General features: G+C 40.1%; 4 protein-coding genes across 4 annotated transcripts; 2 read left to right on the top strand and 2 right to left on the bottom strand.

Annotated features, from left to right (window-relative positions):
* Positions 1-82: 82 nt before the first annotated feature.
* ColSpa_10716 (L-carnitine dehydrogenase) lies at positions 83-1,069 on the top strand (the record flags this gene model as incomplete). Its single annotated transcript, XM_049276928.1, has 1 exon — positions 83-1,069. The coding sequence occupies one exon, from the start codon at positions 83-85 to the stop codon at positions 1,067-1,069; it is 987 nt and encodes a 328-aa protein (XP_049132885.1).
* Positions 1,070-1,836: 767 nt separating this feature from the next.
* Positions 1,837-2,739, top strand: ColSpa_10715 (3-hydroxyacyl-CoA dehydrogenase-like protein LAM1; the record flags this gene model as incomplete). The annotated part of the gene is made up of 1 exon (XM_049276927.1): positions 1,837-2,739. One exon carries the CDS (start codon positions 1,837-1,839, stop codon positions 2,737-2,739), a length of 903 nt encoding a protein of 300 aa, XP_049132884.1.
* A 9,709-nt stretch (positions 2,740-12,448) lies between these two features.
* Positions 12,449-13,709, bottom strand: ColSpa_10714 (acyltransferase LovD; the record flags this gene model as incomplete). Its single annotated transcript, XM_049276926.1, has 3 exons — positions 12,449-13,159; positions 13,234-13,604; positions 13,673-13,709. 3 exons carry the CDS (start codon positions 13,707-13,709, stop codon positions 12,449-12,451), a joined length of 1,119 nt encoding a protein of 372 aa, XP_049132883.1.
* A 416-nt stretch (positions 13,710-14,125) lies between these two features.
* ColSpa_10713 (prosolanapyrone synthase) lies at positions 14,126-21,121 on the bottom strand (the record flags this gene model as incomplete). The annotated part of the gene is made up of 8 exons (XM_049276925.1): positions 14,126-14,839; positions 14,911-15,400; positions 15,461-16,155; positions 16,220-16,942; positions 17,011-19,068; positions 19,154-19,588; positions 19,696-20,444; positions 20,518-21,121. The coding sequence occupies 8 exons, from the start codon at positions 21,119-21,121 to the stop codon at positions 14,126-14,128; spliced, it is 6,468 nt and encodes a 2,155-aa protein (XP_049132882.1).

Below are 21,121 nucleotides of genomic sequence, written 5' to 3'. Positions count from 1 at the left end.
ACACGAACTGCTTTGCACTTAGAGCTCAGTCCTTGACCTCATTCAAAGCATACCTCTTATATCGATCACGATTTGTGCCATTATGAGCGAAATTCGAAAGGTCGCCATCATTGGTTGTGGCTCGATAGGGGCCTCGTGGGCGGCCCTCTTCCTGGCCCAAGGCCTCCAAGTGACGGCGTTCGATATCAAACCGGCTACCGAGGCATTCCTCCACAACTTGGTTGCCGACGCATTACCTGTGCTCTCGTCTCTGGGCTTAGTCAAAAACACCAACGCCCATGGATCAGACATACGTTTCACTACCAACATGTCCGAAGCTCTAGCCGACGCAGATTTCGTTCAAGAAAATGGACCTGAAAAGCTGGAGTTCAAGCGCAAACTCTTCAATGATATGGCTGCAATCGTGCGCCCCGACACGATCATTGCGACAAGCAGCAGTGGCTTGACTTGTTCGAGCATACAAGAGGGTATGCACCCGTCGAGCCATCCAGAACGCTGCGTTGTTGGCCATCCTTTCAACCCCCCACATCTCATTCCGCTTGTTGAGGTAGTGGCGGGGAAAAAAACATCGGTAGAAACTGTAGACTGTACGATGAAGTTTTACGACAACATGGGGAAGAAGGCAATCAATGTGAAGAAAGAAGTTGTCGGTCACGTTGCAAACCGTCTTCAAGCTGCTCTGCTGCGAGAGGTCATGCACCTTTTACAGGAAGATGTGGCCGATGTCGAGGACATCGATAAGGCAATGAGTTATGGCCCGGGCCTAAGATGGGGTGTCATGGGCCCTAACTTATTGTTCCATTTGGGAGGCGGTGAAGGAGGCATCAAGTACATGGCGGACCATTTATTGGTGCCGCTGATGTCTTGGTATGCGCCCAAAGACCCTGAGGTGACGGACGAACTGAAGCAAAAGTGGGTTTCGGGAACGATGCAAGCCGTGAATGATAGGGAGTACAGACAGTTGACTAGGCAACGCGACGAGGAGCTGGTCAGGCTGCTAAATGTCCGCAAGGAGTGGGATGGGTTTGCAGATGCCTCCAAGAGTTCGCAGGGCAACGATGATAGCTAGACAAACTAGTAAAATTGATACCAGGTTTTAAGAATGCAGATATATCGGATCACTCGAGCCATGTACTATAACATGACTATGATAGTCTGAAGCTGAATAAAATCCCATCTCGGGCACAGATCTGAAGCACTCGGCGGCAAGAGCATGTGCCGATTTACAAATCTGTAGCGCGCATACACTAGAGAAGAACGTTGCGGTACACTCTGTGGGAGGTAGGATAGGGGGTTGCGGCAAGTATTGACCATCGGGTGCAGATCTGCGCTAAAGTACCATCAACCCTGAATATCTGAAGGTGCGATGCCAAAGTAATCGCTCTACTGACGCGCACCATGTGGACTGGACAGGGGATGACGTCTGGAGGCGGTTCTTCGACCAGGGTCCCATGAGTGCTGAAGGCCGCGGAACGATTTCCGCACACAACTAGTCAAATCCGCAAACTTGACACGGCAGTGGACCTTCGACGGCTGTCGTTCGTCACGGAGACCGAAATGCGAAATACCGACATGATGCGTGCCCCGTATCAATGGCCGGTAGCGGACCAACACACAGTGAGTTCATGGCCAAAAATAAAAGGAGCAAATTTTGTTTGAGTCGCAAGATGGGTCTGCATTTTTTGAAGGGGATCTTGCCATCATGTAGTAGCCACGATTAGATAAAAGAATTCTACTAGACCTAAGAACTGGAATTTTTCTTTCTGCCTTTCGCTAAACGGCATTGCAAGAAATCTTAAAGAACCACAGAAGGGCGGGACTACGTCAACAATAATCATGGGTTCTCAAATTCAACAGCGTCTTTACATCCTCGACACAGATCTGTCACATCCAGACCGCGAGACGCGTCAGGGGCGCATCGTATCATGCATAACCGACGGAAGTGATCTCCGAATACTGGTCGATAACATCTCAACTCTCCCTGACGGTGTCACCATCGACCATGCCAATGGACATATGTACTGGACCAACATGGGATCAAGTTTCAAGACCAACAGCGGCTTTATCGAGCGTGCCAACCTTGATGGGTCAGATCGGCAGGTCATCGTGCCAGCAGGAACGATTGGCGTTTTCACGCCCAAGCAAATTACCATCGCCAAAGCCAGCCGCAAATTATACTGGTGCGACCGTGAGGGCATGAAGGTTATGCGGTCAAACCTCGACGGCTCCGATCTCGAAGTTCTGATTTCAGCGGGTGAAACGGAAGAAGATAGACTGGACCAAAGGAAATGGTGCGTTGGCGTTGGCGTTGATGAGAAACGAGGATTCTTCTACTGGACGCAAAAGGGGTCATCGAAAGGCAATCAAGGTCGAATCTTCCGTTCACCAATCCAAACTCCCCAGGGAAGAAGGAAAGAGTGCATCGAGGTGGTATCTGAGAAGCTTCCTGAGCCCATCGATCTCGAAATAGACGAGGAAGGAGGCATGATCTACTGGACAGATCGTGGAGACCCGCCGTCTGGCAACTCGCTGAATCGGGCAAGCATCAGCGCTGAGGGGCAGCATGAGATATTGGCGATCAGGTTGCACGAGGCAATTGGATTATCTCTGGACCAAAAGGAAGATATGGTGTATGTAACGGATCTTGCTGGCGGAGTCTATGCCGTTGACCTGAAGACGCGGAAGAAGACCATCTTGTTTACAGAGCTGGGTGACATTACGGGCATCGCCTGGGCTTAGGAACAGCCAAAGTCATCATTGCGAAACAATAATAGAGCGATTCCGAAAGAAACTCAAATTATCGTCGAAATCAAATCAACTCCACAAGTTTGCAGATCTAGTGATTTGGGCATTTTGTCGTTCAGAATAGGATAGTCAAAGGGCCCGAGACCCAACTCATACTATGAAAAGCGACTTTAATTATGGTGCTGGGGGGTCAAATGGAGTCCTTTCTCAGGGGCTCCAGCATATTGATACAAAAGTGTGTAAAACTTATTCGTTCTGGGCAATGGTGTGGTGGCTAATATGTGTGCCATCAGATTCACTAACAAAAAGCTTAGTCGCCTGTGACTGTGATACAAACTAGTAAGTCAAAGCACCCACTTTTCGGTCACCCCTGCCTTTCGGCCAGGGTTTTACACTAAAACTACTACTTTTTACTATACTTTTCTAATTATAAGAAATTGAGTTATAATTATGAAAACATTTATATAAGCTTTAGATTTACTTACATTCTATAAAGATAGTATGTATATAAAGATTATTGCTTAGTAATATAGTTAACGTACATATATATTAAGCGGCCTATTATAACAAGTAGCCCGTTTCTTATTACTAAGAAAACCCTTGTTTTTAATTATTTCTTAAAAATCATAATTAGGCTTAAAATTAATAAAAACTTATATTTAAGTTTTAATAAGACTTATGGTACGCAATGGTCGCGAGCGGAGGCGGTGAATCCACGGAGAAAGGTTTCCCTGTATAGGTAGAGACGGCCTCAGGAAATCACCGGGAAATTACAGTGGATCCACCACGCTGTGGTAGTGGGTCTATTTACGTAGTAGCAGTATATCTGCTAAGAATTTGCTATAAATTCTTGGTAGGACCTATTTTTCTAACTACTAGGAATCTATTAGGAAATCCTTAGTAGATTCCTAGTAATTTTTTTATGCTTTAAACGGCTTTAGATAAGAACCTTTTAGTATTTTGTAACTGATTCTTAGTTAACTAAATAAAATAAGAATTATTAATTTTTATATTTATTTTATTTATATAAAAGTATAAAAAGTAATAATATAATATATACACATAGCAAGTCGCTTATTATAGTAAGTTACCTACCTTCTTCTACCCTTTTACCTTTTTTATAAGTTAATTAAACTATAATATAAAAAATTAATTAAAACTACTTATTATTTTCTTTTTTATTACTATCTTAAACTACTTTATAGGTTTATACATTATATCTAGACTTTTTATAATTACTATATCGTTACATATATAGTTTAATACCTTCTATATAACCTTCCTTTTAAAAGTTAATTTTTTTTTAGTATTAATATTACCTTTTTCTACTTATAATGCCTTTGCTTTAGTAGTATTAAGTAACCCTTTAAGACATAGTTAGGTTTTTTTTGTTTTTTAGTGTTTACTTAGTACCTTTATCTTTATATAAAGCTTATAGTTCTTAGCTTTAATAATAGTAAGCCTATAAGTTAATTTACTAATACTTTTAACTTAAAAGTTAATTATTTTATATATTAATATTAATAAACTATTTTAATATACTTATATCTTTTTTTTAAGGGAAATAGTACTTTATATACCCTTTGGTATTATAGTTAATATCTTTATATCTTAAGAGCCTTAGCTATTTAACTATAAGGTTAAAGGTATTAGTGTTTTTAGCTTAAAATCTAATTAAGAAATAATTACTTTAAGGTTAAAAGGTATAAGGCTTATTTATTTAAAATTAGCTTATATATTATTTTTATTTATTAAAGTAAAAAATATTATTTTTAAGGTAAAAAAAAAGTTATTTTTAGTAATATATAAAATTTATATTTATATTATTTTTTTAATTTTTTTATTATATAAGTATTTTAATAAGCTAAAGTACTTAATATTAAGAGGCTAAAGCTTATATAATAAATAAAAAAGTATATAAAAAGTAATAATATTTTATTTTTTATAGTATTTATTAAAGTTAATTAATTTATAGTTATTATAACTATTAAGGATTAAAAGGTAATAAAAGCCTTTTATATAAGTTCTTATATATTAATTAAAGTATTATAGCTAATTTAAGCTAATATTATTTATTATTTATTTATTTTTACTTAAATAAATACGCTATATAATTAAAAATTAGTTATTAGTATACTAAAAGAAAAAGTAATATTTACTTTTTATAATAATATATAAAGGTATTATTTAGCTATTTATAAATATACCTTAAATAATAAAAACCTATTCTTAATTACTAAGCTACTTTATATAAAGCCTTTTTTTATAATTAAATATTATAATAACTTTTATATATAATAGTATTTTTATTAAGAACTTAGTTTTATTAAAATTATAAATATTATTATTAAGTACTTTATATTTTATAATTATATTTTATATAAGTATAAATTAGTTTTATATAATTAGTAGATCTTTAGCTAAGGCCTTTTAATAGTTAATTTAATATTAAAATTATATTTTTAATTTAAGGATATATTATATAAAGTTCTTTGCTTATTAAGGTCTTATATATATCTTATTATATATATTTAGGAGTTAATTAGTTATTTCTTATATGTCTTTTTGTTATAGAGGGAACCTTTAATTAATTAAGTTAATAACTTGTCTAAGAGTTATTTCTTTTTTAGTTATAGTTATTTTTATTAAATTTAGTTATTTTTTGCCTTATATAATACGTCTAGTGCATTAATTATATAGCGTTATTTAGGGGACCTTAAAGGTAAAGGTAGCTGTTTATATAGAAATTTTTAGGTCTTTTTTAAGAGCCTAGATAGTAAAAATAATATGACTTTTAATTAAGGTGGACTATATGTTTATATGTAGAGGAAACTTAGTGTAAAGGTAAAAGAGGTAGAAAGTAGGAATAGTAGGCGACTTACTATGATGAGTAACTCGCTATGTGTAGACGTTAACTGTTTTCTATTTAAAAATAATTATTTTTATAGTACTTAAGCTAATAAAGAAAAATAATAGAGTAAAGGTTTAAGCTTTTTTAATACTTTATAATAACTATATATAATAAAAAGACTAGATACCTTTAGGATTATAGCTATATAAATAAATAATACATTTAGCTTTATTATACTTATCTTCTCTTAGAGAAAAAAAGAAGAGCTAAGAAAAAAAAGACTTTATATAAAACTAAAGATTACCTTATTACCTAATAGTAAAATTAACTTTAATAAGAAAAAGACTTAATTATATAATAATTATATTACTTTTACTTAAAAATACTAAGTAAAGCACTTAAAACTTATTAATTTTAATATGTATAATATATATTAACAATATATTTCTTAAAGGGTAAAAAGAGTATACCTTATATCTATCTATTAACTAAAAATATTATATAACCTATTAACTATAGCCTAAACTAAAGAGTCTAAAAAGAAGAATATTAAAGCTTTAAATATATAACTTTAGTAGTAAATTAATAACCTTACATAAAGTCTTATATATATCTCTTTTAATCTCTATTATATTAAAATATATATTTTTATAAATAACCTATTTATAAATAACTTAGATCTATTATTATACTAGCTAAAAGAATAGCTTATATAATAATAGACTTTTAGATTAAAAAAATATATATACTGAAGTTTAATAAAGTATAAAAGAATTATATAAAGTATACTAATAAGTAAATTATATAAGATAACTAACGTACTCGCATAGCGAGTCGCGGATCATAGCGAGTCGCGCATAGGCTTATCGTACCTTAAAGGGCACTTTTTTAACTATTTTTAAAAAATCTAAATCCTATTTAAAATAGATATAACTTTGTATAGAGGGTTTGATAAGGGTTAAAAACTAGTAAAAAATCTGCTAGAAATTATTATTATACTATAACCCTTAGAAACCTTATCGTTTGCTCTGATAAGGAAGGTTAAGTAGAACTAAGAGTTATAGTATAATAATAATTTCTAGCAGATTTTTCACTAGTTTTTAACCCTTATCAAACCCTCTATACAAAGTTATATCTATTTTGAATAGGATTTAGATTTTTTAAAAATAGTTAAAAAAGTGCTTTTTAAGGTACGATAAGCCTGTGCGTGACTCGCTATGATCTGCGACTCGCTATGCGAGTACGTTATAAGATTTAATAATAAAATATCTTTTAGTATAATACTTACTAAGATCCTTTATATATTATAACTTCTAAGGATTTTAGTTATTATCTATTTAAACTTATAATCTTTATATAAATACCTTATATAACTAGGTATAATAGATAAAAAAGGCTTATAATTAATATTATAAGTCTATATAAGTTATATAAAAAGAAAAAGATCTTAAAAGTAAAATAGATTAATAAGGAAAATAACCTTATTAACGTTTTTACTAAGAAATTACTAAGCTTAGTGCTTAGATAATTAATTATAATAAATATGTTAAAGATTTAAATTAAGGTATATATTAAAAGATTAAAAGAAAACACTTAATAATTAATTTATATAACCTTACTACTATATATAGTTAACTAACTATCTAAAAATAAAACATAACCTTAAAAAGATATCTAATATACTTAACTACTACTAATACTAATCTTAATATTAGATTATACTTTTACTATATCTATAACCTTCTTAAATTACTATATTATATAATTTATCTAACGTACTTGTATAGTAAGTCGTAAATCATAGCGAGTTATACACGTCCACTTCCTTTCTACCTCTCTAACCTTTACACATCTTTCCCTTTATATACAAATATATAATCTACCTTAATTAAAAGTTATATTATCCTTGTTATCTAGGCTCTTATAAAAGACCTAAAAATGCTTATATAAAGAGCTATTTTTACCTTTAAGGTCCTTAAATTAACCTTTTATAACTAATATATAGAACGTGTTATATAAGGTAAAAGATAACTAAATTTAATAAAGATAACTATAACTAAAGAAAAAGTAATTATTAAACAAGTTATTAACTTAATTAATTAAAGGTTTTTTTTATAATAAGAAGATATATAAAAAATAGCTAATTAACTCCTAAATATATATAATAAGACATATATAAGACCTTAATAAGTAAAGAACTTTATATAACATATCCTTAAATTAAAAATGTAATTTTAATATTAAATTAACTATTAAAAGGCCTTAGCTAAGAATCTTATAATTATATAAAGCTAATTTATATTTATATAAAATATAATTTTAAAGTATAAAATACTAAATTATAATATCTATAACTTTAATAAAAATAGTTTTTTAATAAAAATACTATTATATATAAAAGTTATTATAACTTCTAACTATAAGAAAAAGCCTTATATAAAGTAGCTTAATAATTATAAATAGGTTTCTATTATTTAAAGTATATATATAAATAACTAAGTAATAACTTTATATATTATTATAAAAAATAAATATTACTTTTTTTTTTAGTATACTAATAACTAATTTTTAGTTATATAATATATTTATTTAAATAAAAATAAATAAATAATAAATAATATTACTTTAAATTAACTAAAATACTTTAATTAATATATAAAAACTTATATAAAGAGCTTTTATTACCTCTTAATCTTTAATAGTTATAATAGTTATAAATTAATTAACTTTAATAAATCTATTAAAAAATAAAATATTATTACTTTTTATATACTTTTTTATTTATTATATAAGCTTTAGCCTTTTAATATTAAGTACTTTAGCTTATTAAAGTACTTATATAATAAAGAAATTAAGAAAATAATATAAATATAGATTTTATATATTACTAAAAATAACTTTTTTTTTACCTTTAAAGTAGTATTTTTTTATTTTAATAAATAAAAATAATATATAAGCTAGTTTTAAATAAATAAGCCTTATACCTTTTAACCTTAAAGTAGTTATTTTTTAGTTAAATTTTAAGCTAAAAATACTTATACTTTTAACTTTATAGCTAAATAGCTAAAGCTCTTAGGATATAAAAATATTAACTATAATACTAGAAGGTATATAAAGTACTTTTTTAAAAAAAAAAAGATCTAAGTATATTAAAGTAGCTTATTAATATTAATTTATAAAGTAATTAACTTCTAAGCTAAAAGTATTAGTAAGTTAGCTTATAGGCTTATTATTATTAAAGCTAAGAACTATAAGCTTTATATAAGAATAGAAGTACTAAGTAAATATTAAAGGGTAAAAAAGACTAGACTATATCTTAGAGGGTTACTTAATACTACTAAAGTAAAAGCACTATAAGTAGAAAAAAGTAATATTAATACTAAAGGATAGAATAACCCTTAGAAGAAGAGTTATATAAAAGGTATTAAACTATATATATAATAATATAGTAATTACAGAAAGCCTAGATATAACGTATAAACTTATAAAGTAGTTTAGAATAGTAATAAAGAAAGAAATAAAGAGTAGTTTTAATTAATTTTATATATTATAGTTTAATTAACTTAACTAAATTATATATATTACTAAAGATAACTTCTTTTTTGCCTTTAAAGTAACCTTTTTTACTTTAATAAAAAAAAATATATAAGTTAACTTTAAATAAGCTAGCCTTATCCCTTTTAACCTAAAAATAGTTATTTCTTACCTAGATTTTAAGCTAAAAACGCTAACACTATCTAACTTACGCCTAAACAGCTAAGGCTCCTAGAACCTAAAGACACTAACTATAATATATAATACTATATAAAGCTTTATATTACTCAAAAAAAAGATTATGATTTATTAATATACCTTATTAACCTATTTATATAAAGTAGTTAACTTATAAACTAAAAGTATTAATAAGTTAATATATAAACTAGCTTTTATTAAAACTAAGTACTATAAGCTTTATATAATAAACAAGATACTAAATAAACATTAAAGAGCTAAAAAAACCTAGCTATGTCTTAGAGGGTCCCTTAATATAGCTAAAGTAAAGGTAATCTAGGTAAAAAAGAGTGTTATTAATACTAAAAGCAAAAATACGCGTTAAGAGGGGGCTTATATAAAGGGGGTAAAATGCGTAGGTAGCGATATAGCAATTACAGAAAGACTAGACATAACGTACAAACATATTAAGTAGTTTAAGAGACCTCTGAAGAAGAGGATAATAAGTAGTTTTAATTAATTTTGTATAATACTGCTTGATTAACTTACATAAATGGCTAGAGGGTAGGAGGACATGCATCGCTCACTATGATGCGTCGCTCACTATGCATGTACGTTATATATATTTATATTAAAATCTTAAGTATTAAGATTTAGCTCCTGTAGCTATATAATACCCTTAGCTTTTAATATTAATTATTTAGTATATAGTATAGCTAAATCTTTTATAAATTATAATTAGTATATTTATCTACTTATTTATCTATAAATATTTATAGACTTTTAGAGACTAGTGTTAAGCTGTTATAGGAGTTATTAGTGGTTGTGGACCTGGCCGAAAGGCAGGGGTAGGCCGAAAAGTGGGTGATTTGACTTATTCCGAGTTCATGACAGAGATTCTTCCACCATCGTTGAGAAGCATCAGCCCATTGCACAATGAACCGGCCCTGCTGGAAAGATATAGCACGCTACCCGCCATTTCCTCATTGCCGCCAAATCGTCGCACTGGGATGTAGTCTTTATTGTCCAAATCTTCTTCACCTGGATTCCTGGTGGATATTATAGATTCAGACATCTCCGATGGGAAAACCATAAAGCATGAAGGTAAGCAATCTATCTTCCAACTCATTGAACCGGCCTGCGAAAAGGGACAAACTTACAGCCTGGAAGTAGGCCGTTGACACGAATCTCATGTTTCGCAAGGTTTGTACTGGCATGTTTCGTCAGATGCGCGATTGCAGACTTACTACCGGTCTAAGCTGGAGGGCATTGCTTATCCCGGCTGTATGCGGAAACACTGCTGTTGATGATGACCTGACCTTGAATCGAAGGTATACTGGTACCGGCGGTAACAGGAGCACCGAAGCCTCCTTTGAAGGCATTTTTGTTACCTGCGTCAAGGAGTTCCAAGAATGCCAACATAGTGAAGTATACTCCAGTCACATTGACGTGGAAGACCTCAGTGAATTCTTCCATCGACGAATTCTGAAACAAGCGAGTTCGAATATCATGTATCGTCACTTCTGGGTCAAATACAGTCCAAGGTCCTGCGATTCCAGAATTGGCAATCACAAGATTGACGAAGCCTGTTTCTTTCTCGATCAAATCAACGGCAGATTGAAGAGAAGACTTGGAAGTCACATCACAAACAATAGGAGTGATTGACTCATGGTGTGACGCAGCCTGTTCCAATGCGTCCTTTCTTCGGCCAAGTATGTAAACTTTTCTCGCCCCAGCCCCAGACAAGGTCTTCGCCATCCTGAAGCCTATTCCTAAGTAGAATCAATCAGAAAACTTCATAAATTGAGTTACAGAAAACGTACCCGTGGTGCCGCCAGTTACAACAGCCACTATACCATCAACTCGAAAGAGACTACTTGTATCTATTATAGGACGATATCTTCAGTGTTTAGTAACCCAAAAATGAAGATCACAAAATTAAATTTAAATTTAAACAAAGACAAACCCACAGAGCATTTGAAAGAGAAGAAGGCGACCAGAGTGCTGCCAAGATAGGTCATTTTCTCACGTCAGTTATGGCCGCATTAATTCCTAGCCCCATTAAATCCTTTAATTCTGAAATGCCATCAGATTCCATGTGAAGTAAGTCGTAAGGCCTGTAAGAGTTCATATACATGCAAATGATCTGATTAAGTCACATCGTTGTAAAGAACTTCATTGGAAGTAGCTGTGTTAATGTTTCTCTGAAGATAGGATCTTACTCCTTGAGTATTGGAGCTTCAAACCATGGTTTAGTTTTGCCGTACAAGAAAAGCCACCAAATACTGGCCTATTTGAATAAAAAGACGTTTTCTAAAGTTCAATGCAAAAATGCAATTGTGGGGTTAGCGATCGTTCGAGTTTGACTATCCATATGTGAGCGGAGTGACTCCAGTCTTACTTTCGGCAAACAAGCTATAGTTATTTCAAAGAATGGCAAGCTAATTTCTTTGGATAAAAGAAATCATAAAATCAGCATCATTTTAAGTATCACGCTATAGTTCTATAGTCAGCTTGGGTATACTACATAACGGTTTTGGCGCATAATGCTCACCGTTTAATGACGTTAATAATTTGTTTCTACTGCCTTTGTAACCCTAACGTCTAGAAAAGCCCCGGCAGAACACCATATCATGTAAAAAATCGAAAGGTTTCTTCGGTCACCCAAGCCCAAACATAAAGGGCTTTTATTGCGCCAAAGCTTAGTAAAAAGAAGTAAGGGTATGCCATCATTGAGTGCTTTGACCGGCCTTGGGTATCTCTCAGTACTCCAGTCGAAACAAAAGACCTACCTATGGCTTCCTACTGGCTTGGTTGACTGCGAAGGGAAGTAACAGATGAATGATAGCGTGGACAGAAATTTACTTCTGATCTTTCTTATTGAGCATATAAACATCCATTGCAAACTTGGATGACAGGACTTGAAATGATTCAATATAGCAACGTAATAAACTATAAAAGAAGAAGTGTTTTTAGCTAAAAACACACTTGTTTCATAGAGAATTGTGTCATATTTCAATGTAAGTGGGCTAAATACTTGTTGTGGCGGAGATGGAAGCTTCATTTAAGATCACTAACGTAGCCTGCTGCCTCCAAACTTGCACACCGTTGGCCGTTGTGCTAGTTCCTAGTTGAAACCCTTCATGTGAAGTCGGTATACACTCCCTGTTCAAACTCACTGGTCAACTCCTCAAACCTGGCGTCAGCTTGTGAGATGACCTGAGTAAATGTCGTTGCCGCCACGCCCTTGGCCCTGTCAATCCACCAGAATAGATTCGGCCGGCCAGCCCATTGTAACGTCCCCGCAGAGCGCTTTCCAGGGATCTCGTCCATGTAAAGAGGACCGCCTAGCGCGATCTCGATTCGGCCGGCGCCCATGTCGACGGTAGAGCGAAGGGACGCACGCAGCGGGCCCGACAGCAGCTCTTGTAGGTCGTTCGAGTCAACCTTCTGGGGCTTGAAGATCTCATCGACGCTGTTTTCGGATAGGATTGGTTGGCCATCTGCAAGGAGCATTCTGAGAAACTTAGTCCAGTCGCGAGGTGTCGACCAGATGCCGTGACCGCCACAGTCATGGGTGGCTGGGATGTGCGAGAGCCAAGGCCCGCGCTTTAAGCCGTTATCGTCGGTGCGTTCATACATGGCGACGAGACGATCCATCATGTTTGAATGGAGTTCTGGGTGGAAAGTAGTCGAAGACATGCCCAGCGGCTCCCAGATGTTGGCTCGCATGAATTCCTCGAGCGTGGTATGGTTAATCCTCGCGATGGCCTCGCCAGCCCAATCCAGACCAGAGCCATACATCCAACCTTCTCCAGGCTCGAAGAGAAGTGGGAAGGTCTTCATAACTTCCTGTGAGGTGTATTAGAGACCGAATTATCTTCAACGCATGTGGTGAGTTCGACGAAGAAGGAAGGATGGCTTACAAAGTCACTGTCAAAAACGCTGTTGGTCTTGCTATTCTGTCTCGCCCACATTGCAAGTTGGGGGCTTGAATGATAGCCACAGCCGCTCTGATGACTCAAAAGCAACCGAAGCGTGATTGTCTTTGTCCGCGGTTTTGTTCGGCACCGGCCCTCGGAATCAAGGCCGTCGAGGACAGGGAGGGCGCACAGATCTGGTAATACTTGGGCCATGTCATCGTCGAGGGAAATCTGCCGGCGTTCGATACAGATCATGACGGCGACTGTAGTCATGAGTTTGGAGAGGGAGGCCATGCCGTACACCGAGTCGAAGCTAACGGGGGTAGTGGACTCTTGTGATAGCGTACCTTCGGCCAGGGTGTAGAGTTGCTCACCTATGTTAGCTGTTAGTGTGTGCGTCAATTAATTTGACTTGAGCGGCATCTCATTCATAATAACTTACCGTGGTTGTTGACGACAGAGCATACATAGGAGTGCATAACCGGCTTCGGGTCGGCAATGGCTCTCTTGACTGCTTGAGAAAACTTCTCCATCTGAGACCGGGTCGAGATGTCATTGACGCCAGTAGAGCCGTTGAAGCCGTTGATCTTGTGAATTCCATTAATTTTATGAACCTCATCGGCTTTCTGAACTCCGTTGGGCTCTTCATGAGAGGTGCCGTTTGTGGCTACGGCAGGCGCAGTTGCTTCTACCGCGGCCATCGCATTCATATGAGTGTCAAATATAGTTCCTGCTAGGCTCTTGGGTGTGCACGATGGTGCCAGTAGTTGTAGGAACGACATCCCCACGCCGAACTTTTGACTTAGCCAGTGGATCAGCTCGCTACCGGACATGCTATCGAGACCAAAGTGCGAGAAAGGACGACTAATGTCGATTTCCTCAATGGGAATGAACATCAACTTGGCCAACCGCTGCGCGACGGCGTCTGCCAACAAGATGACAGCCTTGTCACGGTTGTCTGGAATATCGGAGAGCAGCAGATCATCGCCGCTGGCATCAGCAGCCGCTGCACCGCCGCTACCAGCAGCAGATCATCGCCGCTGGCATCAGCAGCCGCTGCACCGCCGCTACCAGCAGCCTTTCGTGATTCGAGCGTCGTGACCAGGAGAGCAGAGCGACGGTCCTGCTCAATACGTGTAACTTGTACCATGCTGACGTCGTGCTTCGAGTATTCGACACCGGTGAGGATATGGCCCTGCGTTAGGCTGTCGAAATGCTTCGACTCGGGCTGTGGGTACGTGAAACGTTCAAAGTGACGGATGAACTCTGATTCCTCGGCTTCAATCAGACCGGATCGCAGCAGGTTTTCAGCATATTCGGGCTTGCGGTTCAGCGTGCCCACACCCTTGATTGGGCCCAGAGAGATTGTGGTTGACGGCAGGCCCATGCGGATGCGCTGGCGTGATAGATTGTTCAACACCGCGTTAGATGCCGCGTAGTTGGCCTGCGAGATGTGGCCTACGTAAGTAACCGTTGAACTGGTCATGAAAAAGAAATCGAGGGCCGCGTTGACACTGATCGTGGCATTGTGGAGGTTAAGGGCGCCGTGCACTTTGGGACGGACAGCGGTATTAAATTGCTCCAGGGTCATGGAGTCGAAGAAGGCGTCCTTTTGTGATTGTGATTTTAGTAAAAATCGGCTTGAAGAGACTTTAAGCTCATATTCGAATTGGAGCTTACCTGCAATACCATTGCCGCATGCACAACTCCCTTGAGCGGTCCCATTGAGATGGCTTGAGCCACCGCTCGCTTGACATCCTCTATTTTGGAGACATCACCCTGGATTGTTACCACATTCACGCCTTGGCCTCGGGCTCGGCGACAGAAGGAAGCAATGTCTGGCTTGTTCTCGCTGGACCTGCCCAGAAAGACGAGGTTTTTGGCTCCTCGCTCAATGATAGAGTCTGCCATACTATGGCCCAGGCCACCGTGGCATCCTACCATCAAGTAGCTGTTGTTTCCGTCGATACCATGAGGTTGGAGAGCACCCTTGATTTTTATCCGGTTGGGAGTTGTGCCGTAAGTAAGCACAATCTTGCCTATATGTTGACCTTGGCCAAAATAGCGGAGGGCCATCTCCATCTCCGTGATATGGAATGTGCGGTCCAGCTTGATTGGCTTGATCTTGCCGTCTCGAAGGAGCTTCATCGCATCAGAAAGGAGGCTTTCACTACGTGTTAGTAGCTTCTACTTTGTGCTTCAGATTTAGGGGTATCTCGGGCTGTCTTACCGTGCTGCAATTCTTGGCTTTTCCTCCAACACAAAGTTGAGGTCAAATGAGAAGAAGCTGATGCTTCGGTCAAAAGCATGCAATCCAATATTACCCTTGTCAAGCACGTTTCCACGACCGACGTCAATGAATTTTCCGCAGGGGGCGAGACATTTCAAGCTCTCATGGAATCCAGGACCCGAGATAGCTGACAAGATGACATCGACGCCACGGCCTCGCGTTTGCTTCAGCAGATCGTCTCTGAACTGCAGCGTCCGGGAGTGGAAGATGTGGTCGTCAGGGATCCCACACTTAGAGATGAGATAGTCTCTTTTCTGCTGCGTTCCCACTGTGGCATAAACCTCAGCTCCCACGTACTTAGCATATTGGATTGCTGCCAATCCCAAACCCCCAGTAGCTGCTTGGATCAACACAGTCTCGCCTGCTTCCAGGTGCGCCAGATAGTCTAGTGCATAAAGGGCAGTCCCATGAGCGATACCGACGGTGGCCATTTCGATCAGATCAGCATCGTCGTCGAGCTTCAGGCACTTCTGCGCCGGGCTTCGAAGGAACGTGTCGTAGTGTCCGCGCTCTAGGCAGATGACCTTGTCGCCAGGCTTTAAGTGGGCGACATTGGCTCCCACTCTAGACACGATCCCAGTGCTTTCGTTGCTGGACTTGACACTTTCGAAGTTGCCCATCGCAATAACATAGTCCTATGGTGTTTGAATCAGTAAGGTTCTGTTCTTTCATACTGCACCGGATGTCTGAAATACAAACCTTCATATTCAGTCCGACTGCTTTCACTTCAATTTCGACTTCATCGGCGTTGAGCGCAATCTCACATGTCGGTTTCTCTCGGAAGTACACCGTATCCAGAAGTCCTGGAGTCTCCAATGACAATTGGATGTTGCCAAAATTCGGGAATGCCTGCCCAGTTCTCCCTGGCCCGGTATCGAGACTAAACTCTTCGTTCAGCTGCATGTCGGGTGAGACACGGCTGATGTAGATATTTTCATCCTTAAGGATGAAGTCTGTCTCGCACGTAGCTCTGGATACAGCTGTTGCAACCGTAGTCCACACTTTAACGACTGTTTTCGCAATCAATGGTGTCTTGATGTCGCTGGTATTGTCGATGTCGAGAGTGGCGAACTTGAGATTGTGGGCCGAGTTCTCGTTCATCAGCACAGTGTTGATCCCGTGGGCCATTGCCAGGGCTGGGTTCGTACCCGCCATCAAGTCTCCCCCAGTGACCCAAAGAATGCTTGTCGCTGACGATACGAGTTTTTTCAAGCCCTCGAACTGCTCCGGCAGCATGTCTTTGAGAACTGGAGTTTGTATCTCCTCGAGCACGATGTAGGTACTTTTAGGTCCGTTCAAGAGGTTGAGATGAGAGATGGAATCGAGAGAGTAGTGCAAGATGGTGTCTTTGTCGAGAACTCCTTGCCTCATGATCTCCTCCTCAACAGCTTTACCGAGTGCATTCTGGAGCGATGAATGGACCTATAAACGGTTTCGTCAGGAACATCATTCTTTGAATGCTACTGAAACGGTGATAGGAAGATACTTACGATAACAACACGTTCAACGCCCAGTGCCGCAACCCGATTCAAAGCTCCTCCGATGGTACTGGCGACCATGACGCTTTCCAGGGCCAATGGCTCGGGAAAATCAGTCAAGACCATATCTAGGCCTGCAAATCCAGATATCTTGAGCTGCTGTTCCCATGACGGAAGCGTCCGGAAAGGCCCCAACGATCTATCAGCATCGGCGTCTTCGAGGCACTCCCAGAAGCTTGGTAGCGTGCCAAAGGCAAACTGTACAGGTGTCAGACTGCCAGTCTGTGTGATTTCCAGCATCACGAGTCTGCCTCCTGGCTTTAGAAGGCGGCTGCAGTTCAATAGCAGTTGGTCGGTGTTTGCTGGAGCGTGCATCACATTGGATGCCAGGATGAGATCATACTCGCCGAGCTCGAAGCCCTGCGCTGCGGCGTCAACTGACAGGTTAAACGTCTTGTAGATCATGGGCGGGTACGCGCTGAAAAGCTCCTCGGCCTTCTCGAAGAAAGCTGGTGAGATGTCTGTGAAGGTGTAGTCATGGTAGCGCTTAGCGTGGTGACCAGGCATGTCGCGGTCGAAGGCATTGAGCACATCCAACGCGATGCTGGTGCAGCTACCCGTGCCAGCCCCAACCTCCAACACACGCATTGTGGGATTCTTATGCGCCAGAATGTCTATCACAGACGCCAGGTTCTTGCGCGCCGCATCGTGAATTGAACCGTCGGCGTACACACGCGCCAGGATCTCTGCCTTCACCGCCAGGTCGATGCCCGCCACGGTTCCGTTTAGGATACCAACCATGTTTTGGTAGACAATGGCGTTGAACTCCAGCTGCGGGAAGTCCCCTGGTAATTCAGATAGGAGCTGTTTGATTCGTTGCTCCCGCTGCTGGGGATCGAGGCTCGTGGCGTATTGTTCGCAAAGAGTCATTCGCCCGGCTGCCGCCTCATTCCTGACGTGGCACATCCAGTTATAAAATCCATGAATCCATTTCAGCGACGGGTCGGTGGAAAGCTCATCAAGTCGTACCATCTCTAGTGCGCCGCAGATATACAGGATCGTTACCGTCTCTAGTCGCGTCCGAATGCTGTATACCTCATCTAGGTAGGCTGCTCCTGATGGTGAGTGAAAGTCGCTGTGAAACAAGCGATGTGCTCCGTCTGTGTCCATAAAATCCACGTCCGGCTTCCATTGCATGCGGTAGTATGGTTCGCGTGCAGCCTCTTTGTTCATCTTCTCTTGACTTCCTTGATTCTCAAATTGCCGCCATTTGACATTTCGCGCCGAGATGATCTCAAAGCCGCTCTCGGTGGTCAGAGTCGAGTGCGATCCGCCGCTACGGGCGCCCTCAGTCCACGCAACACTGTCAATGAAGCCTGTCTGGTTTTTCGCCCATGTCGATGGGCTGATTGTCATTTCTTCGATGAATACCGGAATCTGGGTAGCCGCCTCCTTATCCGCGCGGCTAGTATACACGGAAGCCACACGGCCTTGAAGTACGGCATCAATGGTCAAGGGATGAATCGCATAGCGGGACTCATATGGCGTGGTCATCTCGGCTGTCTTGAGAATAGGAGCTCTCGCACGAGCACGTGAAGCATGAGGCAGAACCTCAATCTCATCGATGACGCGGAACAGGGGACCGAAGTCAAAGCCTCTGTATCTTAGACGCTCGTACCAGGCCTCCTTGCCGAAAGTCTGTTCGAAGGTGGGCTCCTCAGTTTCCTTGTTGAAGGGAACCTTTTTCGTCTTCGCCCCATGAACCGGCTCAAACGAAACAATTCCTTGAGCGTGCTCAATCCATTGTCCATCAGTGACGGAACAGATCTTGAATTCGAACCTGTTGGAGGCCGCAGATGCCTCGGTAGGACGTAAGTTGGTCATGATATCTGTAGTCCCGCTGGCAGGAAGCACCAGCGCCGACTTTATCGTGACGGTATGAAGGTGGAACTTGGAATCTTCGAAGTCGAAAGGTGGGCCACCGAGGGCGGTATCCTCGGCAAATTGGGCTGCCGCTTCAACGGCCATGGCGAGGTATGCTGCACCAGGTATGATGAAAGCACTTCCAATCTGCGTTTAGTATTGCCGGCATTAGCTCACAGTTGGATCTTGCTTGCTGACTCCCGACATCAGCCAAGTCTGATGGACTACATACCACATGATCTTTTATCCACGGTACATCCTCCAAACGAAGGTAGTTCCTCCAGATGGGCTCCATGCGATTCCCTCCAGGGAGTCTGCTTCCAATCAGATCATGACGTGGATGAGTGGCGAACTTATAGTCCTGAGTAGCGCGGTTGACAATCAAAGGCTGTGGAGTCTCGTGGTTCCATGGGTACTTGGGGAGATCGATGATAACCTTGGACGGGCGGTACGCGGTATGTCCGTTTACAAGAAGTAGATCCAGAGGATAGCCCTTCAAGAATAGACTGGTTGAAAGCCGTATCATATCGTCTTCGGCATCATGACCACGCTCTAGGGTTTGCTCATAAGTCACTTTGGGAGCAACTCCCAGGCTAGATTTCCAGATCTCTTGGACTTCGGGCGATGAAATGATCTGTTTGATGGGGCCCTTCAGGGCGCTGTGAGGCTGTATGGAAGATTAAATTGTCAGCTGTGGTTCGTAGTTCTTGAAGCTGAAGCTGGATGCCCAGACAACGGAGTGCTTTTGAGAAGCAAGAAAATGAAGAACCATACCCCTATCTCGATTAGGCAGTCCACAAAACGCTCATCTGAGCCGAACTTGAGACCCAGCATGTGCTTCAATGCAGGATCAAAAAGAACTGGACTTTCCAAGTTCTTCTGCCAGTAGTTTCCATCAATGTCACCCTGGTGAAGTTGTGTTACAGTCACGGACGACACCATCACAGGCTTCGGCTCCTTGTGCTTTCCACTCTTGAGATCCACCGCACTGTTACTGAAGCGAGCCGTGGCCTCGAGGATAGCCTTGCTGTAATGAGAACCAACCTCTTTCATGCTGGGAGAGTGGTAAGCTTTTCCACCTGTCTGCAATTTCTTGCATAAGATTGAGCCTTGCTTCAATAACTTGTGAAGAGCATCCATAGGCTTGGGCTTGCCGCTTAGAGTGACGCTCTCTGGTGAATTGACGCACGCCACAACGACATCAGAAGACGCGATATTATTCTCGTAGAGGAGATTTTGAGCATCCTTCGCGCCAAGGGCCACCGCCATCATTGTTCCCGGGGCTTGCGTGAGCATCGCATGTACGCCTCTTAGATAGGCAGCTGTGATGGCGTCCTCGGCAGTAATCAGCCCCGCCGCATAAGCAGCAGCAAGTTCACCAGACGAGTGGCCGATGACAGCTTCAGGCTTGACTCCCCAATCCCACAAGAGATTGACGATTGAAATTTGGATGGCGGTACAAATCGGCTGGGAGAAGGAAACCTCACCAACTCTGCTGGTCTCTTCGGGTTCAAGCAGAATTTCTGCCGAAGAAAGGGGAGTGTCAGTAAATAACAGCCTAAAACAATGGGATAGAAGATCCATATGTTGCCATACCTTCAAGGGTCCATTGTGGTCGCTGTTCCAAGTTCGATAATGCCAAGTTTAGCTTCTTGAATGTCTTTCGCACTGATGGGTAGCTGTCCATCAACTGGCGTCCCATCTCTGGCCACTGAGCACCTTGTCCGGTGAAGACAAAGGCCACGATTGGAGCTCTATCAGTGGCACGGCCAGTTACTGCCTCGCCTATGGCCACTTCTTTCTCGCGACTGATTTCCACCGGAATCATGGCACGGTGGGAGAATCGCGTTCGCCGCGCGACCATGGTGTACAAGAGTTCGTGAATATCATGAATCTGACTGTTGAGAACCTGATTCATGTTCACCAGACTCTTGGACATGGAGTATTCGTCATGTGCCGTAACCGGCAGTAGAAACTTCTTTTGGGTAATCGTGCTGTACGGGTCGACATCGGGCTCTTTGTTGAATGGACTGGAGACACCGACGCTCTTGAAATATTCATCAACGCCGTCAATGACGACATGCCCGTTAGCTCCTCCATATCCGGATGAATTTACCGAGACACGCTTTGCTTTTCCTACTGGCCATGGTGTGTTCTTGGTGACGACAGCCAAAGCGCCTCCTTTGAGGTCCACTGCCAT

This window comes from Colletotrichum spaethianum (assembly GCF_022836535.1).
Source record: "Colletotrichum spaethianum MAFF 239500 DNA, contig38, whole genome shotgun sequence".
Lineage (NCBI taxonomy): Eukaryota > Fungi > Ascomycota > Sordariomycetes > Glomerellales > Glomerellaceae > Colletotrichum > Colletotrichum spaethianum.
Note: the sequence above shows the minus strand (reverse complement) of the source record. Positions and strands in the feature narration are given on the sequence as shown.